At 39.7% G+C, this 22,800-nt stretch overlaps 1 protein-coding gene across 5 annotated transcripts in view; it reads left to right on the plus strand.

Annotated features, from left to right (window-relative positions):
- adgrl1b (adhesion G protein-coupled receptor L1b) overlaps positions 1 to 22,800 on the plus strand; it is a 60,004-nt gene that overhangs the window by 27,167 nt on the left and 10,037 nt on the right. For 2 of the 5 annotated variants that reach the window (XM_077719899.1, XM_077719901.1), the window contains exons 3-17: positions 4,060 to 4,273; positions 4,980 to 5,089; positions 7,556 to 7,570; positions 9,442 to 9,649; positions 12,153 to 12,417; positions 12,505 to 12,844; positions 13,850 to 14,143; positions 17,079 to 17,182; positions 19,091 to 19,276; positions 19,361 to 19,399; positions 19,873 to 20,053; positions 20,143 to 20,265; positions 21,097 to 21,314; positions 21,401 to 21,574; positions 22,527 to 22,739. In XM_077719899.1, the coding sequence (XP_077576025.1) occupies positions 4,060 to 4,273; positions 4,980 to 5,089; positions 7,556 to 7,570; positions 9,442 to 9,649; positions 12,153 to 12,417; positions 12,505 to 12,844; positions 13,850 to 14,143; positions 17,079 to 17,182; positions 19,091 to 19,276; positions 19,361 to 19,399; positions 19,873 to 20,053; positions 20,143 to 20,265; positions 21,097 to 21,314; positions 21,401 to 21,574; positions 22,527 to 22,739 (2,684 nt within the window). Of the gene's footprint in view, positions 1 to 4,059; positions 4,274 to 4,979; positions 5,090 to 7,555; positions 7,571 to 8,669; positions 8,884 to 9,441; positions 9,650 to 12,152; positions 12,418 to 12,504; positions 12,845 to 13,849; positions 14,144 to 17,078; positions 17,183 to 19,090; positions 19,277 to 19,360; positions 19,400 to 19,872; positions 20,054 to 20,142; positions 20,266 to 21,096; positions 21,315 to 21,400; positions 21,575 to 22,526; positions 22,740 to 22,800 lie in introns of those variants that run through there. The other 3 variants (XM_077719900.1, XM_077719902.1, XM_077719903.1) reach the window with 2 other exon arrangements.

The following is a 22,800-nucleotide window of genomic DNA, read 5'->3' on the forward strand; positions in this document are numbered from 1 at the left end:
GGAAGCAAAGTATTAAAATAATCTCCTCACATCTTCTTTATCTTCTACATCTTCCACTTTATCCGAAGTCGTGTCGTGGTGGCAGCAGCTTGACCAGTGAAGCCCTAACTTCCCTCTCCCCATCCACATCATTCAGCTCTTCCGGTAGGACCCCAAGGCGCTCCCTGGCTTGCCGAGAGACAGTCTCCCCAGTGTGTCTGAGGTCAGCCCCGAGGGCTCCTCCCGGTGGGACGTGCCCGGAACATCTCCCGAGGTAGGCGTCCAGGGGGCATCCTGATCAGATGCCCGAGCCAACTCATCTGGCTCCTCTGCGGAGGAGCAGCGGCTCTAGTCTGAGCCCCTCCCGGATTACTGAACTTCCCACCTTATCTTGAGGGAGAGTTCAGACATCCTGCAGAGGAAACTAAATTCAGCTGCTTGTATCCGGAATCCAATTATTTCGGTCACGACCCATGGCTTGTGACCATAGATGAGGGTAGGAACGTAAATTGAGCTTTGCCTTTTGGCTCAGCTCCTTCTTTACCGCGACGGACCGGTGCACCGCACCGATCCGCCTGTCGATCTCCCGCTCCATTCTTCCCTCACTCGTGAACAAGACCCCAAGGTACTTAAACTCCTCCAACTGTGGTAGGACCTGATCCCTGACCCAGAGAGAGCGTGCCACCTTTTTCCAACTGAGGACCATGGTCTGAGATTTGGAGTTTCTGATTCTCATCTCGACCGCTTCACACTTTGTTGAGAATTGTTCCAGCGAGAGTTGGAGATCACGACCTGATGAAGCCAACAGAACCACATCATCTGCAAAAAAGGAGGGATGTAATACTAAGGCCACTAAACTGGACACCTTCACCACCCCAGATGCACCTAGATATTCTGTCCACAAAAGTTACAAACAGAATCTGTGACATAGGGCAGCCTTGGCGGAGTCCAACCCCCACTGGAAACGGGTCCGACTTACTGCCGCCTATGCGGACAAGATTCTAACATACTCTGATGTAATAACGTGTTATTAACATGGTGAGTGTAGAAAATAGCTATTATTTGTGTGCTGCTATAAATAGCCTGGCTGGTTTTGATCTATTTGCAAATTATTTCATTCTCTTACGTGGACAGAAGAAGGTACAAACTTCTAAGACAATATCAAAAAGTCAAAACAGAACATAAAACAATAACACAATTTAAAACACACATGGACAGAACATTTAGACAATACAGACCAGTCTGGGGCCCCTCTCCTTCCACCTTTCAGTGGCTTCTGGGTATCAGAGAGGGCCATACTCTCAAGGCACACCCACTTTTAAGACTATATGCAAATGAACAAATGCGTGTAACTCAACACATATCCTGTTCCAAGAAGATAAGTTGAGAACAAAAAGGTGTGAACTCCCCTTGCTCACCACAATAGCCAGGATCAGAAATTATAAGAAATATTTCTCTTCACGACTTACTGCTGGCTACGCAGCCCAGACTCTGACACCAGTCATACAGGGCCCGGACCCCACGTATCAGGGATTCTATGGCTACTCTGAGCTGCTGTGGGGTGAATGAGCACAAACAACAGTCCATTCCCACCCCCCACCCTCTCTTCTACCGGGATGTACCCCAAAGTATGACCTGGTGGCCAATGAGTAGACCCACACTCACGTCTCGCCTCTCACCTCGGACGACTCCAGAGTAGATGTGTCCAACCCCCCCTCAATTGGAATAGTACCAGAGCATTGAGGTGAGCTCGAATTCAGTGAGCTGGAACTTTTCAACCTCAGACACTATCAGGCTCTTTCCAAAAGAGAGGTGACATTCCACATTCCAAAAGCCAGTTTCTGAAGCCGGTCTGTACCCCTCCATTGGCTGTCGCACGACTGTATGCGCACCTGACCTCTTTGGCTCCCCCCCAGGTTGTGAGCCCATGTGAATTGCATCAAATGTCCAAATATTAATCAGTCGAGCAATACCAGGGGTCGCCAAAATGAGCCATATTCGATCAAAAACACAAAAAAACAAATGTATCTCTATCCACAAAAAATAAAAGCCTTATATAAGCCTTATAATGAACACATGCATGTATCTATTCTAACCCCAACCCTATTAGCCAAATCACGAAGTTGGCTACAAATTAATCAGTTTCCATTCAGTGTATTCGGTAGACAAAAAAGCATCTCTGTTATTCGATGCCGCCTCAAGTTTAACTTCATTTGAAAAATTAAAGAATTATGTTTAATTGCTTTGATGACATTTAAGAAATACAATAACGAAAGTTGATTTTTTATGTAATTTTTATTTTGAGGACTCCGAAAACAACAACAAAATAAGAGCTGCCTTGTGGTGTAGAGGTTCACTCACCTGACTTTGATCAGGGCAGGCGTGGGCTTGATTACTGCTGGTGGTGGTATGATTGGTCATTAGTGTCTCTGTGTGCTCTATGACTGAAAGGCAACCAGTCATGGGTCTGGTCTGCCTTTCACTCGAAGTCAGCTTCTATGAAGACCCGAATAATCATATGCCTACGATTATGTTTTCAAGTCAAATTTTCGCATGCCTACGATCCTTATTCGGGTGCCTACGATTATTAATTTTTGCCTCAATTAAGTCCGTGCAGCAGCAACATTGTTCTATGTCATTAACTTTCTACGTGTAAAGCACACGTGCTGTTTTTACTAACGTACTAGTACTAGTAAGAACGTGCAATTGCCACTGGTAAAGTTGCAATATACATAATTACAATGTATTGGTAGGCCTAATATATACGAGTTATGTTATACGCAATTCATTGCAGCAATTATTTGCAACTTTAATACACCTTTGCAACACGATTATCCGTCACTAATTATCTCGTGCCCACTAAAATTTATTATTTTTGGAACTGCCTACTATTATTCCGGTGCCTACTATTATTAATTCATTTGGAATTTTCCACTCCCTAATATTATTCCAGTGCCTACTATTATTCGGGTCTTCATAGTAGGTTAGACTCCGGCAATCCCTGCAACCCTTTCGAGGATGCATGGTATGAAAGATGAAAAATGAATAAACAACACAATCGAACATGTATAATGTGCCACTGCATCACCTGTAAAAGGTTTTCCACTTTTTATTACCTCCCTGGTTACAACAAAACCTAAAGCCATAGTGGATTTTGGAGATGCTATCCACTTCTTAAATGTATTTTTGTGCTCCTGCAAATCCTGAAAATCTTTGTTGACAGAACATTTAATAATAATATTTATTCTAAAAAAAATTGTAATGTTTGTGTCATTTTTGTCCTTGGGCGGCCTGACGGCTGAGTGTGGAGTTTGCATGTTCTACCCGGACCTATGTGGGTTTCCTCTGGGTACTCTGGTTTCCTCCCACATTCCAAAAACATGCATGATAGGCTGATTGGACACTCTAAATTTCCCCTAGGTATGGGTGTGAGTGTTAATAGTTGTCCGTCTCCATGTGCAATTGGCTGGGCACCGGTTTAGGGTGTCCCCTGCCTCTGGCCTGGAGTCAGCTGAGTTAGGCTTCAGCACCCCCCATGACCCTAATGAGGATAAAAGTGGTTCAGAAAATGAGATGAGATAAGATTTTTATTTTGCAGAAACCATATTAAAGCAAAAAATATATTTATCTCCCTGATTTTCAAACATTTTTGAAAAAGCTCCAGTGAACCACTAGTGCAATGGTAAAGAGTTGCATGCTAGGGTTGCTGACCTCTATCTATACCCTGAATTCCCCCTAGGCATGAATGTGTGCGTGAATGGATGTTTGTCTCGTAGTGCCCCTTAATTGGCTGGGTTGGCTGGGATAGCCTTCAGTACCCCCTGCGATGCTTGTTAAACAAAGTCATGTTTTGTTTTAACATTGAGGTAATTATCAATGTGTGATCAGCGAAACCTTGGGTTGTGGTTGAGGATTATGATGTAATGATTGCATTCTTTTAGTGTATAAAATAGACACAAATCTAAACTGTCACTAAGGCTGACAAAGTCCGTTTTTGTTCATGCAAATTTGTTTTTGATCTATTTTCTTCTTCTGTCTTGTATTTTCCTTCCTCCATCCCCATGATCCTCACACGGTCAGCCATGTCCCGGGCCGCCATGCCATTTGGACTGTTACGAAGGGAACTGGCATGTGAGGGTTACCCCATTGAGCTTCGCTGTCCAGGAAGTGACGTGGTGATGGTGGAGACTGCCAACTACGGACGCACCGATGACAAGATTTGTGATGCTGAGCCCTTCCAGATGGAAAATACCCAATGTTACCTTCCCGATGCACTGAAGATAATGTCTCAAAGGTGGGTGCATGTGCTTGGTCCACTAGTTTGTGTCTTTCATGAAAAATGTACTATTCTTTTCACATATAAGCCTTATTTGTTACAAAAAAAATGATGACTGAATCAAGGGTGCGGCTTATATGCATGCGCACAAGACTTACCGTGTTGCTATACTCTTTTTCACCAGTAGATATAGGCAAATTAACATTTACTATTTGTTAGTTCTGTTCTGTTTTACAGTAAGAAAATAACCATCACTGGATGAATAACTAACTTTCTTAGGATATTGACCCTGATAATGTGCTTTTGATTCATACAGTATCTCCACGTGCAATGATTTATCTTAAAATTCTCCCATCAAAGTAACACATTTGTACTTCCTATTAAAACCATGAATATGGAGTCAAAAATTGTGAATCGGGCAACTTATACACGAGAAAGTTATAAAATTAAACTATGTTAAGGTTGCGGCTCTCACAAAAAAAATCTGCTTAACGAAACATTACACCCAACAAATTCCTTTGTCGTGTGTTTGTGAATGTACAAGTGCAATAATCACTAAGGCTAAATCAGGCTGCACTATTAGCACTATACTCAGCAGTGTTTCCTCGAAGAACAAATCAATATTCAGGGGAAGAAGACAAACGGACAGCCCTTTGCTTTCCTTTTTCTTTGAATTAATCACTCTCCTTTCTCTTTCAACCCCACCCATTATTCTGTTATGCAGGTGTAACAACAGGACACAATGTGTGGTGGTGGCAGGAGTGGATGTTTTCCCAGACCCTTGTCCCGGAACATACAAATACCTGGAGATTCAGTACGAATGTGTCCCTTATAGTGAGTATACAATTTGCATTATGCTCTGTATTGAGGCTGTGATGAATCTTTCTGTAATCGATTATACCATCGATTATTCCATCGAACAGTTAAGTAATGGCCTGACATCCACTATCACACCCACAGATTGCCCACCCAACTGGAATATTGAGTAAAACGATTCCTGCCTTAGAGCATTGCAAAACACACCAACCGTTCTTGCATACACACACATTCATTTTCTTTGGGGCCTTTGCTTTATTGTCGGCTGCTAAGGAGTATTTCAATACAGTTATATGCGCCTGACTTATTGCAATACAATATGATATAATTCCTACCATGATTGGATTTAAATAGCATTTGATGGATTTAAAAAAATATTATGGACACATTCAAAACAATCAGTTACATTTGATCAAAAGTAACTAAAAAAACATTCTTTTTAATTAAATGGAATACCTGACAGATTACACTATTGATTGACTTTGATTTTTGACCGATTGACGCGGTGATCTTGATCAATGTGTTTTCGTCCTTCTTAATCCTCAATTTCATGACAATACAATTCTCGTGATAATATGATATCTCCCAATGTATCAAAGTCTACCACAATTTTATTTGGTTAACAGGTCTTCAAATAATATAGCATCAGATTGATGTAATTGTCTTACACTCCTAGTTGTTAGATGTTGGGTTTTGGGGCTTTAGTTTGGATTTTGTAGCATTGGCTTTTCCCCCCTCTCAATTTGTCTACATGATTACCCATTGAGTTCAAATGCTTTTTACCACTATTGGCATCTCTCCTGCTTACTGCGTCTCAGATGTTTCAGATTGTCTCCTGTACCCCTCTTTGTCTCTTTAAACCCGGAGTCATTGTCAGCCCCTTGTCCGATCGCCAATGCTTTTATTCTATGTCCTGCTATATGCTGCTATGTTCTGGTTTTGTCTTCACTGTCACATACTCCCAGTTTCCTATGCTCCTTGTGCCAACTGTGTTTCCCCCTCGTAAGTTTGCCTTTGCTCTTCCCTTGTTACTCTACCCGGGGTTTAATATCTAAGGTCTTCTTTATGTGTCGTTTTTTTTTAAATTCATTGTTAAATATTACGTTAGTTCACCGTCACATATTAATATATATATATATATATATATATATATATATATATATATATATATATATATATATATATATATATATATATATATATATATATATATATATATATATATATATATATATATATATATATATATATATCTATCTATCTATCTATCTATCTATCTATCTATCTATCTATCTATCTATCTATCTATCTATCTATATATATATATATATATATATATATATATATATATATATATATATATATATATATATATATATATATATATATATATATATATATATATATATATATATATATATATATATATATATATATATATATATATATATATATATATATATATATATATATATATATATATATATATATATATATATATATATATATATACATACATACATATTTGTTGCAATATTTCCTTAACATGAGATTCTTGAAACTCAATTTGAAAGATATTTATTATATAAACTTGGTAAATTTCCATGACATTATTCCTCAAAATATTGTAGAGATTTTGCAAAACCAGGGTGATCAGGATAGTAACTATTATTTTAATACTCATTCTTTATATATTTTTGATGAACACATTGAAATATGCAAAGATTATTATTATTATTGTTATTATTATTATTGGTCAATCATAATTGATCGCAAATTAACTGATTAGAGGTGTATATGTAAATAGACTTTGTTGTTGTGAAATTATTTTTGTTAAGACATGCTTTGCAGATACAGTCAGTATATATAAATAACCTCTTGTAATCCTGTCTTTCTCTCCTCAGTGAGTGTGCGTGCATGCTTAAAATACAAACCAAAAGTTGAAGGAACAAACTAGAAAACTGTATTTGCAAACTGTATGTCTCCTGTGTGTGTGTGTGTGTGTGTGAGTGTGTGTGTGTGTATGTGTGTGTGTGTATGTGTGTGTGTGTGTGTGTGTGTATGTGTGTGTGTGTGTGTGTGCTTGGTGCAAGGTAGACAGGCTCAAGTGCATCTATGCGCGCATATGTTTTTTTTTTTTGCAGATTCCCAGCAAGCCCAGGAGTTGCTCTCTTTTCTCCACAGGAATTCCACTAAGGGATTGATCAAAGGGGGGAGGGGGTGGGGGTTCCGGGGGGTCTTTGTTTTTTTTTTTGGGAGTGCTATCAAGAGAGATGGAAAGTGGCAATAAAGGGAGGCGGGACTGAGGGTTTGGGTACTGTAATACTACGTGAGAATGGAACTCATAATCTGTGCAATTCTTTCCTTTCTTTTTTTCTTCTGCCTTTTTCTTGCTTGCATTCTTGCTTCTTTCATTTCCTCTTTTCTTTCCCCCTCTGATTTCTCTTTCTTTCTCTCCCTCTTTTTTTCCCTATGCTTGAGTAGAAGTGGACCAAAAAGGTAATAACAATACTTTGTAGCATCTTGATCTCCTTACCAACCCACGTCCCTGTTACTCTTTTCCTTCTTTTCTTCTCTCTCTTCCTCTACCCTAGGACGTTGTTTATATTCATGCTTGATGTTGCCCTCCTTATTATTTTATTTATTTGATTTTCTCCGATCTTATATTTTTACCCAAATTTTCCCATCCCTCAGTGTATGGAAATCTGCTTTTTACCCAATGATGCAGGTTCTCCACATAATTCCTAGTTTTTCTCTCTTCTGCTATACTTTTTGCTTTGTCTGTTGTAGTTGATCTCATTGCAGACATGAACCTCACTATACAACCCCTTTCTTTCTCTTCTTTCTTTTCTTTCTTTCTTTCTTTCTTTCTTTCTTTCTTTCTTTCTTTCTTTCTTTCTTTCTTTCTTTCTTTCTTTCTTTCTTTCTTTCTTTCTTTCTTGCTTTCTTTCTTTCTTTCTTTCTTACTTTCTTTCTTTCTTTCTTTCTTTCTTTCTTTCTTTCTTTCTTTCTTTCTTTCTTTCTTTCTTTCTTTCTTTCTTTCTTTCTTCTTCTTTCTCTCTCTCTCTCTCTCTCTCTCTCTCTCTCTCTCTCTCTCTCTCTCTCTCTCTCGATCTCTCTCTCTCTCTCTCTCTCTCTCTCTCTCTCTCTCTCTCTCTCTCTCTCTCTCTCTCTCTCTCTCTCTCTCTCTCTCTCTCTCTCTCTCTCCCTCCCTCCCTGCCTCCCTCCCTCCCTCCCTCCCTCCCTCCCTTCCCCTCCCTCCCTCCCTCCCTCCCTCCCTCCCTCCCCCCTCCCTCCCTCCCTCCCTCCCTCCCTTCCTCCCTTCCTTCCTTCCTTCCTTCCTTCCTTCCTTCCTTCCTTCCTTCCTTCCTTCCTTCCTTCCTTCCTTCCTTCCTTCCTTCCTCTCTTCCTCACTTCCTCCATTCCTCCAACCATTCCTTCCTCCCTCCCTTCCTCCTTTCCTCCCTTCCTCACTTACTCCCTTCCTTCAACCATTCCCTCCTCCCTTCCTTCCTCACTTACTCCCTTCCTTCAACCATTCCCTCCTCCCTTCCTTCCTTTCGTCCTTCCTTCCTTCCTTCTTTCCTCCCAACTTTCTTTCCTTCCTTTTTTCCTTCTCTCTGCCTCCCTCCTTCCTTGCTTCCTTCCTTCCTTCTTTCCTCCCTATCTCCCTACCAGCTCTTATGCTTATTTTCCCGTTTCTTCCCCTATAGGCACAGCCCCTTGTTTATATCCATAGGAAAAAATAAGACCAAAATGTGTGTGATGTGTCTGGATGTATACTGTGGAAGCCCTGCTAATACTTTACATGGGTGTGTGCGTATGCATGCCTTCTTGCATGCCAGCGTGTACAGTATACATACATGTCCATATATTTATTTTTTTGACATGTGGGTGGACCAGTCTTTGTCCTCGATGTAAACTAACCTCCCCTCTCATTCACTTCAAGGCAAAATGTCGCCCTGCCCTGTGCGCCCTTGATTCTACCTCACATTGCACTAACCGACACGCCCACACACCTATAACATAATCACACACCTTTCATTGCAGTGTCCCCAGTTATATTATTCACTACACAAAGTGTATGCAAATACACACGCAATTTCACTTTTAAGTCTCGTCTTTTGCTTGCCTTTTAAAATCAGTGCAGGTTTTCTAAAGGCCTTTGTGTCTCCTCTTCTTTGTCTTTCTGCATCTTCAATCCAATTTTCATGCATTGATCTATTTTCACTCACAATCCTTCAATTCTCTCTCTTTCTCTCTCTTTCTTTCTCTCTCTCTCACTTTGTTTCTGTATCTTGCTGCATCATCCATCCGTATCCCCTGTCCTCTCTCGCACATCCTTCTTTCTGACAACTTCCATCTCCCAGTTTTCGTCTGTCCCGGATCACTGCTCAGCATCCAGACACCTTCTTCTCAGTTGGAGGCAGAACATCAGTCAGGGGCATGGTGTAAGGACCCCCTACAGGCTGGTGACAGACTATACGTCATGCCGTGGACGCCATACAGGACCGAAGTGCTGTATGAATATGCTTCATGGGACGACTACAGGCAGAACCGGGTCACTACTACTTATAAGTGAGTGTGTTCAGGGAATTCATAACAATTTTAGGTCAGATCTGCAACTTTGGCTTTGAGTGACTATTTGCTTTTTTGGCCTCGATGGGCTTTTTTTAATCTAATGTTTTATTTTTTTTGTAAGCACAGTCGTACATATATTTATGAAATTAATTGGTTCCAGAACTTTTTTCGTAACTTGAACATTTTGTAAGTAGAGCAGTACTTTTTAATGTAAATTCTTTAATTCGTTCCACGGTCCTCACACAGCTAGCAACTAAACTCTTTAGAAATGGTAAAAGTGTCCCAACTTCGCATGAAAGATGTGTGAAACACACCATAATGAAAGAAAATTCTAAGAAAATTATTCATTTGTGTCTTAAAATGAATAACAAGCATACAAAATCTATCTGTGTTGAAATGCACAGGAACATGAGGCAGCTACCGGTAGGAAACACATGAACACACATCTCATGAACGCAACATTAAGAATTCAAACAACAACTTCAACAAAATTAATCACCAACAAATATTCACATTTTAGGATTATTTGTAATTTAATTTGTCACCCATTTCATTAGTCGCTACTTGTTCTCACCTGTTTAGATTTAAGTTACCCTTCTCCAAGGCTGGTTGACGGACGTTTTGAAAAAAAAAAAAAACTATCGGAAGACGATTTCCTTTGACGGCTTTTAATAATGTTTCTATAATGCAGTGGTGGGCATTCCGGTCATCGAGGCCCGCTATGGGTGCAGGTTTTTCTTCCAACCGATCCAGCACAGTTTAGCCAATCAGATTTCAGCAACAACAAAACAAAAAAGACAACAGGTTGGTGAAAAGGTGCCGTCGCTGCGGGTTGGAAAGAAAACCCACACCCACTGCGGCCCTTTGTGGAATAGTTTGCCCACCCATGCTATAATGCAACAGACAAACGTCGTCATAGTGACCGATCGGATGACTTGTGAACACTTTTTCAGTTTTTTTCACAAAGTCGGAAAGTTCATTTTTCCCCCATTTTTTTTCTGATTTGTGATGTTGGAATGGTGGCTGCTTCCTCCTTAGCCATGTTTCTCGTTGAATTTGTCATGTATTTCCGAGTGTTGCATTAACTTCTGCTGCATTGAGAGTTTGTTTTGGTGCCCATCGAACAACTCGTTAACCTCCTCCTTATTGACCACAATCCCAATCGCCTGCCTCCGTGACAAAATTTCACCCACCGCAGACTGCGGTTTGGGTTGTGGCTCGAGTGTGAGTCAAAGGCACGCGGCGGCCACAGCTTCCTCCAAGAAAAACTTCCAAGACGACGAAGAGCGGTGGTAAAACCATAAGAGAATTTTGAAACATGAAGAGTTGTTGTTGACTGTGTGTCCATCGAAGGCACTCGACCTTAGCTTCTTCCAAGCATACGTTTGAGTAGACAACGGGTCAAAGAAACATGGAGGTTTGTTGTGAGACAGCCAATGAAGGTCCAATAGAGTGTAGCGAAGTAAGAATTAATGCATCCGCCACAATGTCAAAATAATATAACGAATGCAGGAAATGCATTTAATTTGGAAAGGGGATTTCATAACTTGCATCTTTTTCCTATCTCGAGGCACTCATTTGCTTTCATAACCTGAATTTTTTTTTTACCTACAGACATTCATTCATAAGTAGAGGGATGACTCTACTATATTGGGAAATTAAGCTTAAAATTAATACTACATGTCCTTAACTGAGGGAGTACATTAAACATTGTTGATTAATTTAATTTAATTTCTTAGCCACTTGATGGTGTAGTGGTTCACTCGCCTGACTTTGGTGTGGGTAAGCGTGGGATTGATTTCCGCTTTCGCGGATGGTGTGATTGCAAATGTAAATGTTTGTTTGTCTCATTGTGCTTTATGGCTGACTGGCGACCAGGGTATATTCTGCTTTTCGGCCGAAGTCAGCTGGGATAGGCTCTGGCAATCCCCACACCCTTGGAGGATGAATGAATTTAAGTTCTGCTTTTCCTCATTTTATCTATTATTTCATCTAGCCTGCCCAACACTTTTTTAAATATATCATAATTTGACAAATGGCGGCATACAGTAATTCCACTTCACGGATCGATAGTTGCGGTATAATAGAAACATGAAATGGAGCAAAAAAAGGCAAGTCACAATTAGGGAGCAATACTTGGGCCACTAAAGGGTCTTCCTTTGGGAGTTAAATAGTAGTAAAGATTTACCTATGGCAGCAATTCTTGTAAGCTATTAACTGCAATAAAAGAGGTATTACTGTTGATAGCCATTAGTCTATTGTTCACAATTCATATTACTATGCTTTTCTATTGCCCTGTGATTGGCTGGCCACTAATTCAGGGTATCCCTCGCTTGGTGCCCGATGGCAGCTGGGATAGGATCGAGCATCCCCCGCAGCCCTAGTGAGGATAATTAGTTAATTAAATGAATGAATGAATGTTTTTGATTGCAATTGTTATGTTAAATGATAATTGCTATGTAAAATAATTAATAATCGTGTTCTTTCTCCTTCATTCCAGGCTGCCAAGTCGAGTAGATGGAACAGGCTTTGTTGTGTATGATGGTGCCGTGTTTTATAACAAGGAGCGCACACGGAACCTGGTCAAGTACGACCTACGGACACGCATTAAAAGCGGTGAAGCAGTAGTGGTCAATGCCAACTACCACGACACGTCACCGTACCGTTGGGGAGGGAAGTCAGACATCGATTTAGCAGTGGATGAGAACGGCCTCTGGGTAATCTATTCGACCGAAGCCAATAATGGACGCATTGTGGTCAGCCAGGTAATCTGAATTAAGCCACAAAATTTGCCATGCTGCAGAAACACGAGAGCTTTAAATCACCTTTCCTCCTCTTACTCATTTTTATAGGTGAATCCGTACACTCTTCGCTTTGAGGGCACATGGGCTACCGGTTTTGATAAACGAGGGGCGAGCAACGCCTTCATGGCCTGTGGCGTGCTCTATGCAGTGCGCTCTGTCTTCCAAGATGATGAGGGGCAGGCAGATGGCCGACTGGGCAATGATATGGTGGTCTATGCATATGACACCAGCCGAGGACAAGAGCTGCCCATCCAGATCCCCTTTCCCAATCCCTACCAGTACATCTCCTCCATAGACTACAACCCTCGAGACAACCAGTTGTATGTCTGGAATAACTATTATGTTCTACGTTACCCACTTCAGTTCACACCACCACCACCAACTAAAGGTCTGTTGATCCAGAACCTGCTCTGTAAATAACAGTACCATCATTTCTGCACTGTAAGGCACACTTGAAAGACTTTAATTTTTTTCAAAAACTGGCATTGCACCTTATAATGCATTGTGCTTTTTATATGGATCACTATTGGTTAATCATTATATGAAGTTCCCTTTAGCACAGCAGCATCTAGTTGAGGCATAGAATAACTTAACACAAGGAGTCCTAGAGTTATAGGTGATTTCCGTTCTTACGCTTTTCACATAAGTTGAATATATATATATATATATATATATATATATATATATATATATATATATATATATATATATATATATATATATATATATATATATATATATATATATATATATATATATATATATATATATATATATATATATATATATATATATATATATATATATATATATATATTTTCAACTTATGTAAAAAACGTAAGAACGGAACTTCACCTCTAACTCACTCGCCTGACTTCGGTGTGAGCAGGTGCGGGCTCGATTCCCGCTGGGGGCGGAATCATTATTAGTCCCTATGGGCATTTGACCCTCTGTGCGCCTGATGGGCGATCAGTCTAGAAGGTCCGCTGGGTTAGGCTCCATTGTAACATTGCGGCCTGCTTTATTTCCACTTGAAGCCTCCCACAACAACAGTAAGTCTCTCTTGACCGCCGTGTCATTTGTCATAATGGAATATTTTTTTAAAATTATTGGTGCAAATGGAACAAATGAGCGGCCCCGGTTATCCATCGAGATCCACTGAAATTGTAAAGACAAAAAGTCTGGCCGGAATCCACTTGCGAGCATAATAAAAAATTAAGAGAGATGACTCCTTGCCATGGCTTCTCCGGACGGAATGACTGTTAGTTCTTTGGAGTTTTTTTAATTAATAATTTGACAGTGACCTCAGTCATAGTTTCCCTTTTTATCAAATGTGGATTGTTGTAACTCTGAGGAGTGTACAAACTTCAAGTAAACTTTTATTTCATTGCAGGTCCACTTTCTTCCCTGATGACAACAGTGCGCTCGTACACAGCCACTGTTGCACTGACTCCTGTACGCCCATCAGCCTCCCACCCAGTGGGTGTCATCAACCGAGGGCCTTTTGACCAGAGGCCAATAACTGCTATAGTCCCCCTGACGCCCCGCCCTCCCTTGCGTGTTCCTTTGGCCCCAGGCAGCCCTGGCCAAGTGGGTGGATGTGAAGGAAGAGTAGCTCGAGGGGTACAGTGGCCCCCCACTCTGAAAGGGGAAACAGTAGAGAGGCCCTGCCCCAAAGGGTCACTCGGTAAGTCATACGACAAATATTTGTGTCTTTTTTATGTTGTTCATTATTTCATTCATTTTCCGAACCGCTTATCCTGACAACATTCGCAAGGGGGGGTTCTCCAGTCTATCCCAACTAGTATATATATATATATATATATATATATATATATATATATATATATATATATATATATATATATATATATATATATATATATATATATATATATATATATATATATATATATATATATATATATATATATATATATATATATATATATATATATATATATATATATATATATATATATATATATATATATATATATATATATATATATATATATATATATATATATATATATATATATATATATATATATATATATATATATATATATATATATATATATATATATATATATATATATATACATATACATATACATATACATATATATATATATATATATATATATATTATATATATATATATATATATATATATATATATATATATATATATATATATATATATATATAATATAATTTTTCACCCATTTCGTTATTTGCTCTCGCAACTACGGCAAGCAGCCCCCGACTCTATTTTCTCTGTAGAAAAAGTAGTGCGCAGTGACTGCTGGGATATATAGTTCTTTTGTCAACCAATTGACAGCGGCCGTCATTTACTAGGGTGGATTTACAAAAGAAGTCCTGCCACTAGATCAGTGGTCTCAAACCGGTTCCACATAGGGCCGCAGTAGGTCCTGGTTTTTGTTCCAACCGATCCAGTGCCGACATTTTAACCAATCAGGAGACTCTAAAATAAGTAGCACCTGACTCTAATTAACTGATTGCACTTGCAAAAGGTATCCTTGTTGAGTTGGAATGAAAACCTGCAGCCCACTACGCCCTTTGAGGACCGGTTTGAGACCACTGCACTAGATGTTGGCGTCAACAGATAATTCAGAGCTAGACTGCAAACTGTATATATAATAATATTATATGTGGATATATATAATATTGAGCCGCGCCGGCTCTCGCAACTACGGCAAGCAGCCCCCGACTCTATTTCGGGTGCGTGTTGAATGCTGAAATATACGAAATGGCGTTTCATTTAGGTTGAGCTCGATCCAGCACATTAAATCTATGTTCGCCGTCATTCCCGGTGGAAGTCTTAACTGTGATCCGAGCTTTCAGGAAGGCAGAAAATATTGACTTGATTAATTACGACTTTGGTGAGTCGGGTTGGACGTGCGTGTTGAATGTCGCATTCGCCCACCTATTAAACATGAGTTATTATGCTATTGCGGTGTCACGATAATACTAATACTTTAAGCTCGGAGAAAATAAAAAAAATGTTTATTCATGTTGGGAGTGAATGGAGTTGTCAAAAATCTAATTTGTAATCTATTTATAAAGTTTGGCTAACCTATCTGACAGTTTTGTTCACTTTCCGTTTAGCACAGCACCATCTAGTGGATGCAGAACTTAACCCCAGCCTCTACTGTAGACCCGTATAATGCGGTGCGGTAGACCAGTGTAATGCGGAGCGGTGCACCTTACAATGCGGTGCACCTTATATATGGAAAAAACATTAAAATGTGTCAGTCATTGAGGGTGCGTCTTATAATGCGGTACGCCTTATTGTCATGAGAACACGGTACATTTATATAATATATAAATTTAAAAAATCTAAATACATTAAATATTGTACTCTGTGAAAAAAGTTCCTCTGCGCTTGATTTAAAAAAAAAACTGGATATTGGTAGCTTTAATCCAAGTTCTCTTCGTCAGATTCAAGAGGCATTGTATCCTCGATGTAATCTTCAGGGGGCGTCTTAGGGGCAACAGGAGGAGCGTCTCTCTGCGAGAGGTTTCGGCCGCACAAGGAACCTGGCGACCGCAATTTCTTTTCTTTTACAAATATGCTCTTATACAAGGACATGACGCTGTCAAGACGATTGTAAAATTCAATAGCTCCCCCTACGTTATTATCAATCTCCTGGACCTGTTGTTGCAAACTGCACACCATATTGAATATCTCTTGCATATGTCGTAAAGGAAGACCACATTCTTTATCGTCATTTTCTGCTGCGTCTTCTTCCTCACTCCCTGATGTCATCATTTCGACAAGGTCCTCATCAGTTGATGGGTGTGCCTATGTGTGGCTCTTGAGCAGTGTGTTGACATCCTCTCGTCATGCCAGCTTCACGGACATGTCTACAGCATAAATACTTCATAATCTCATATTCCGAATGTTCACTTCTTTCTTGAAGGAGGCATTTTCAACGGCGATTCAAAACCCAAACAAAGCTGGAATAGGCTCGGCGTAGTCTTTCTCCACAGGCTATTATGCGTGATGGGAAATTCACTAGCAACAAGACAGGAGAAGGCAAGATGCCTTATAAATTATTTGGTGCGTCATTGTGTGGGGAAATATCGCTTCTTCTTCAGCGCTGAGTGCCACCCAATTCAGTGCCGAAGAAGGAGCAGAGCCGTGAATTCCACCATTTTTCCGCCTGTCTTCCGCTTGCGAGTTTCAGCATGAATTTTGACATTTTTATGATTTTTCTATACTTATTATAAAAACCTGCAATGTACTGAAGCCACAAAGTGGTGAAGGATGACAGTAGTTATACTATTTATAATCGCGGTCCGTTAGCTTTTCCTCTCAGTGCACAGCTGTCTTCCTCATGTTTGTTCTGCCTCAGGGGAAAAGAGGACATTTTGTCTGTTGCACATTGTGCCTCTTAATCCTGTTTTATGGCTTGAATTTGAAGTTGAGTTCAACTGGGGAATTATTTCCCTTCATAAGTGGAGTGACCTAGTTGCATCTAGTTTACAGACCATTAAACTAATCAAATATTAAATTTAATTAAAAAAATATGGATTTGAATGATTTTGTCATTTGACTCTTCCTTCTGGAACGGCTATATTTTGTTTTGCAGGTATAGCCTCCTATGGGTGCATGATCTCACCAGTGAGCTGGAGCTCAAGAGGTCCTGACCTATCGAACTGTACCTCTCCTTGGGTCAGCCAGATTGCACAAAAGGTCCGTTACAAATGCAAACATTTTATTCAAATCGGAAAGGGGGGGAATATGCAAACTCCACACAGGTGGGTGTGACCTAGATTTGAACCCAGGACTCCAGAGCTGTGAGGCTGACTCGCTAACCACTCACGCCACCGAACCACCTATTTTCATATTGTATTGCTCAAACAAAAGAGATGATTTTCTCTGTAATTACATAACATTAGATGCATTGACAATGTTCTGCTGTTGTAAAAGAAAACAATGATACAGTTACCAATTAAATGCCAGTCCCAGACTGACGATTCTACTGATTTTCCAGGCCAGAATACTACAACCGTAAATAGCATGGTTAAAATATGATCTGATTTGTCCGACTAGTTACATACAGTTGGGCTCAAAAGTTTACATACACTTGTGAAGAACATAATGTCATGGCTCTCTTGAGTTTCCAGTTATCTCTACAACAATTTTTCTCTGATATAGTGATTGGAACAGATAATTCTTTGTCTCAAAAAAACATTCACAAAGTTTGGTTCTTTTATTACTTTATTATGGGTTAACAAAACCAAAAAAGTGATCAAATCTGCTGGGTCAAAAATATAAATAGAGCCACACGAATTATCAATTTTGGTGACGTAGAAAGTTGTGTCAGTGAAATGAGCTTCATTGCATGGCCTCTTAACTTCTTGTGAGTGATTATGAGTGACTACAGCTGGTGACTTCTCTGAGGCCATTTATATAGGGCTCATTGGATGCAAACGCCCACAAATACTACAATGGGAAAGTCAAAGGAGCCCAGCAAGGATGCTTGACTTGAACAAGTCAGGAAAGTCACTTGGAGTCATTTCAAAGCAGCTACAGGTCCCAAGAGCAACTTTGCAAACAATTGTTTGTAAGTATAAAGTGCATAGCACACAGGTGTCAGTGCCCAGAGTCAAGCATGTTTTGCATCTCCATGGACTGAGAGGCTGCCGTGCAAGAAGGAACCCCTTGCTCCAAAAACAGCACCTTAAGGCTCGACTGAAATTTGCTGCTTATCACATGGACAAAGATAAGACCTTCTGGAGGAAAGTTCTTTGGTCAGACGAAACAAAAACCGAGCTGTTTGTTTGGTCACAATGCCCAGCAATATGTTTGGAGAAGAAAGGGTCAGGCCTTTAACCACAAGTACACCATGCCTACCGTCATTGCTGTTTTGCTGCCAATGGAACTGGCGCTTTAAAGAGAGTAAATGGGATAATGAAGAAGGAGGATTACTTTCAAATTCTTCAAGATAACCTGAAGTCATCAGCCCGAAGATTGGTTCTTGGGCGCAATTGGGTGTTCAAACAGGACAACGACCCCAAACACACATCAAAAGTGGTAATGGAATGGCTAAATCGGGCTAGAATTAAGGTTTTCGAATGGCCTTCCCAAAGTCCTGACTTAAACCCCAATGAGAACTTGTGGACAATGTCAGAAATCCAGCAAATTTAACTGAACTGCACCAATTCTGTCAAGAGGAGTGGTCAAAGATTCAACCAGAAGCTTGTGAATGGCTACCAAAAGCTTCTAACTGAAGTGAAAATGGCCAAAGGGCATGATACCAAATATTAGCGCTGCTGTCTGTATATTTTTGACCCATCAGATTTGAATAATAAAGTCATAAAAGAACCAAACTTTACGAATGTTTTTGTGACAAAAAAAGTATCTGTTCCAATCACTCTATCAGAGAAAAATCTGAGTTGTAGAAATAACTAGAAACTCAAGAGAGCCATGACATTGTGTTCGTCACAAGTGTATGATAGACATCAAATCAGTTTGAGTTGGGATGTTTGACTACGATCGAAGGGTCCCAGTACCTTTGGATTGGACATTCAGCATCATCAACAACTTTTGATTTAAATGTCAAATATAAAATATAATTTTAACATTACTTGCCTCCAGATTAAAAGTGGAGAGAATGCAGCAAATATAGCCGGTGAGCTGGTCAACCTGACCCGGGGGCGGATCTACGCTGGTGATGTCAGCATGTCTGTGAAGTTAATTGAACAACTATTAGACATTTTGGACTCCCAGCTACAGGCCTTAAGACCTGCTAATAAAGAGTCTGCGGCACGCAATTACAATAAGGTGATGAAGTGTACTTAACCTTTTGCACGCAGGATGATTCAAATGTCACTGCTGATATTTTTAACACATTCCATGTCTTTGTAGCTGCAGAAAAGGGAACGAACATGCAGGGCGTATGTTCAGGTAAGTCATGAATGAAAGGCTGTAAGATGGATATATATTACAGGTAAACCAAATTCTTTTGAAAATGTTTGAGTTATACTCAATGCTTTTTTTCTTCATTGTAGACTTTTTGTCTGATGTGATTTATACTCCAGTGTAACTCATACAAAAAAACAGCAAAAGGATGTATGACAGAAACATATTTGATAAATGATGCACAAATGGAATAAGCATAGACAGACAGATGACAGGTAGACCAGGTCAAATAATAGTAGATGATTGCATCTATTGAAAGTTAGCGCAATGGCTGAACAGCCATATAATTTGAGGTGAACAGAAGCCTGGATTTGAAAAAGTTGATCCCAGATCGATACAGTGATAATGACTCTTCAAATAGCTAGATATATGATGAACGAATAATGGAATAATGGCTGGACAAACAACTGATGACTGGATACACAAACAGAAAGAGACTCTCTCTCTCTCCTTGTCAGGCTGTGGTGCAGACTGTAGATAACTTGTTGGGTCCTGAGGCTTTGGTGTCCTGGGCTGACATGAGCGGTCCCGACCAGTCCCGCTCTGCATCACTCCTGTTAGATGCAGTAGAAAAAGGAGCATTCTTATTGGCTAACAATCTCTACGAAGGTCGATTCAGTGACAGAGCACCAAACGTCGGTATGTTGCTTCTTCTTTTTTTGAGCTCTCAACATACCCAATTAAAAACAAGCTTCACAGTCAGACATTTTTTGCATTTGTACAATTAGATCTGGAGGTGTATGTACTAAACACAGAGGCAGACATACAGGACCTAACGTTTCCTCACTCCTACGATAGTGACAGCATTCTACAGATCTCAGCGGTGGCTCTGCAGCAATACAGCAATAATGGTATGGTGCACATTTTTTTAAAAATATTATAACAGTAGATGAACCACAATAATAATTATAAACTGTACACTTCTAGACAATACATTTTAATCTGGCGGTTATTTATTACAAAAGAGAAAAAGGATGAACAGATAGAACGCAAAACAAAAAATATTTTGACATCTATGAATGAAATTGAAGAAAAAAAACCTATGTATCTTGCATAAAACGTGAAAAAGTCAGGTTATCGCCACTGCTCGTTTGGGGCACAGCCATCTTACCCAGGTCCCGGGGCAGCCTTCTAACCTAGGGCGCTGCCGTCTAAATCTAGTTAAACGTGCTCTTACTGGCCAGATGCAAGTAGCCTTGATTTTGAAAAGAAACAAAATTCCTCTTTGATATTTTTGTTGTTGTATTTCTTGTTCAAAACTATTGGAGTAATATGAACCATCGAAAGAATTTAGATATTTTGACTTTAGAAGCAATAATGGTACCACAACATCTTAAACTTCTGGTAAGAAAAATTTAATTATAATTGTAATTAGAAAGGATCAGGTTCTCATCGAGATAGACTTATTGCTTTTTTCAAATTGAATAATTATATATATATAGACAGGCATATGAACTTCATTATGAAATTGACCCTATTAATGTGCTTTTGAGTGATACAGTATCTCAGAAAAAAACATGAAAATGGAGGTGAAAATTAGGAATCAGGGGGTGGGCATATATGCGGGAAATTTTAAAATTTGAAAATTTCAAGCAATTTTCAGAGCGCGTCTTATTCACGCAGGCGGCTTATATGTGTGTAAATACGGTAAATAAATATGTTCCTTCCTCTCTACTGTACAGGCCAAGTAAAGTTGGTTCTCTCACTATATAAGAACTTGGGCTCCTTCCTGACCACTCAGAACTCCACCTTGCGACTCGGGCTTGGACTCAGACAGGGGTCAGAGGTCAGACATAGGAGCCTGGTAGTCAACTCCCACGTCATTTCTGCTTCTGTGCACAAAGGCTCCAATCGAGTGTTCCTATCCGAGCCTCTGGTGTTCACTCTCCGGCACTTGCAGGTTCGCTGGGAATTGCAATCGTGATGAGCAAAGTTCCCTATTATATTAAAAAAATACTTAAAAGTTTGTTATGTGACGTATCGCAGCTGGACAACCACTTTGGTCCCAACTGCTCTTTTTGGAACGCAACGGGAGTCTCTGGTACCGGCAGGTGGTCCACGCAGGGATGCCGCATGTTACACACCAACAATACGCACACAACCTGTGCTTGCAACCACCTGTCCAGCTATGCTGTACTCATGACATACCAGAAACCTTTGGTAAGTAAAAAAATGTGGAAAGCCTATGTCATTTGTATTCAATGGCAGCAAATGAGTTAAAATGTGCATTTTATACTGACTTTGTTCATTTTTGTTACATTTGTTTATCATCTATCAATGTGATAGGTTAACTGTTGCTCCTCAGACTAAAGATAAGAAACAGATCCCAAATTAAAAAGGATGTTGGATCCAATTTATCCACTCATCTCTAAGATAAAGTTGTTTGTAATGAAACATTTACTGTATTTGATAGTATTCACTTTGATTCATAGTTTGGCTGGGCCTGTCACTTATCGCATTTACAGCTGCGAGAAGGGTGCTTTGAAAGTCCTGCTACTGCCTGAAGATGAATATTTTAACCCATTCAGGGATAGTGGTCCCTACAGTGGAAATATATTCAAAAGTTATTATAAGCTTAACTCATTCACCACCAGCCCAGGTCACAAAGTATCTGTTGTAGTAGTTAGTAAAAGATAGTCATTGTTATTAATCACACTCATACTTAGAGTTGTGAAACAACAACATGTTTGAGACCCCTAGCTTACAAGAATTTAATAAACACGTTCAAAAAGAAAAATCCCAACTTCTGCATGAAAGGGTTAATAGATTTAATAGCGATTTGGATGTTCATCTGAATATCAGTTGATATGTTTTGTTAGCTGATATTTACTGTAATTATCCTTCTGTTCTGTATTTTGTTGTTACTATCATCTGGATTATTCATCGTCTCTGATCAGATAAAATTTGCTTCCCAAAAATGCAACTTTAGCTCCAGTGTGACTAAAAGAAATCAGTAAATATCTGTAGTTCATGTGGTGAAGGTGGTCTTTTTAAAGAGTTCAGGCTCCTTGGGTTTGCCATGAAACAATTCAAGCGCTCTATGCAATGTTTGCCTTTCCATTTATCAAAATTTGACATGCTGTCTTTTTCTGTTTTTGTTTTTTGCTTTCAGTCCGGTGTGGGAGTAGAGGAGATTCTGGTCTATGTTGTCTCCTGGGTCGGCATTTCTGTTGCTCTGATGTGTTTGGCCACCTGTCTCACTACTCTATGCTGCCAGGTGGCTCCCTGGCACACTGACCACAGCACCATTCATTGCAACACATGGGCTAATCTACTCATAACTGAGCTGCTCTTCCTTGTCAGCTCTAATAAGATGCAATATAGTGTAAGTGTGTATTTTCTTCTTACATCCAATATTTTCTTGTTGCATTGTGCATCACTCTCAT

The sequence above is a fragment of the Stigmatopora nigra genome, chromosome 6, assembly GCF_051989575.1.
Source record: "Stigmatopora nigra isolate UIUO_SnigA chromosome 6, RoL_Snig_1.1, whole genome shotgun sequence".
Taxonomy (NCBI): domain Eukaryota; kingdom Metazoa; phylum Chordata; class Actinopteri; order Syngnathiformes; family Syngnathidae; genus Stigmatopora; species Stigmatopora nigra.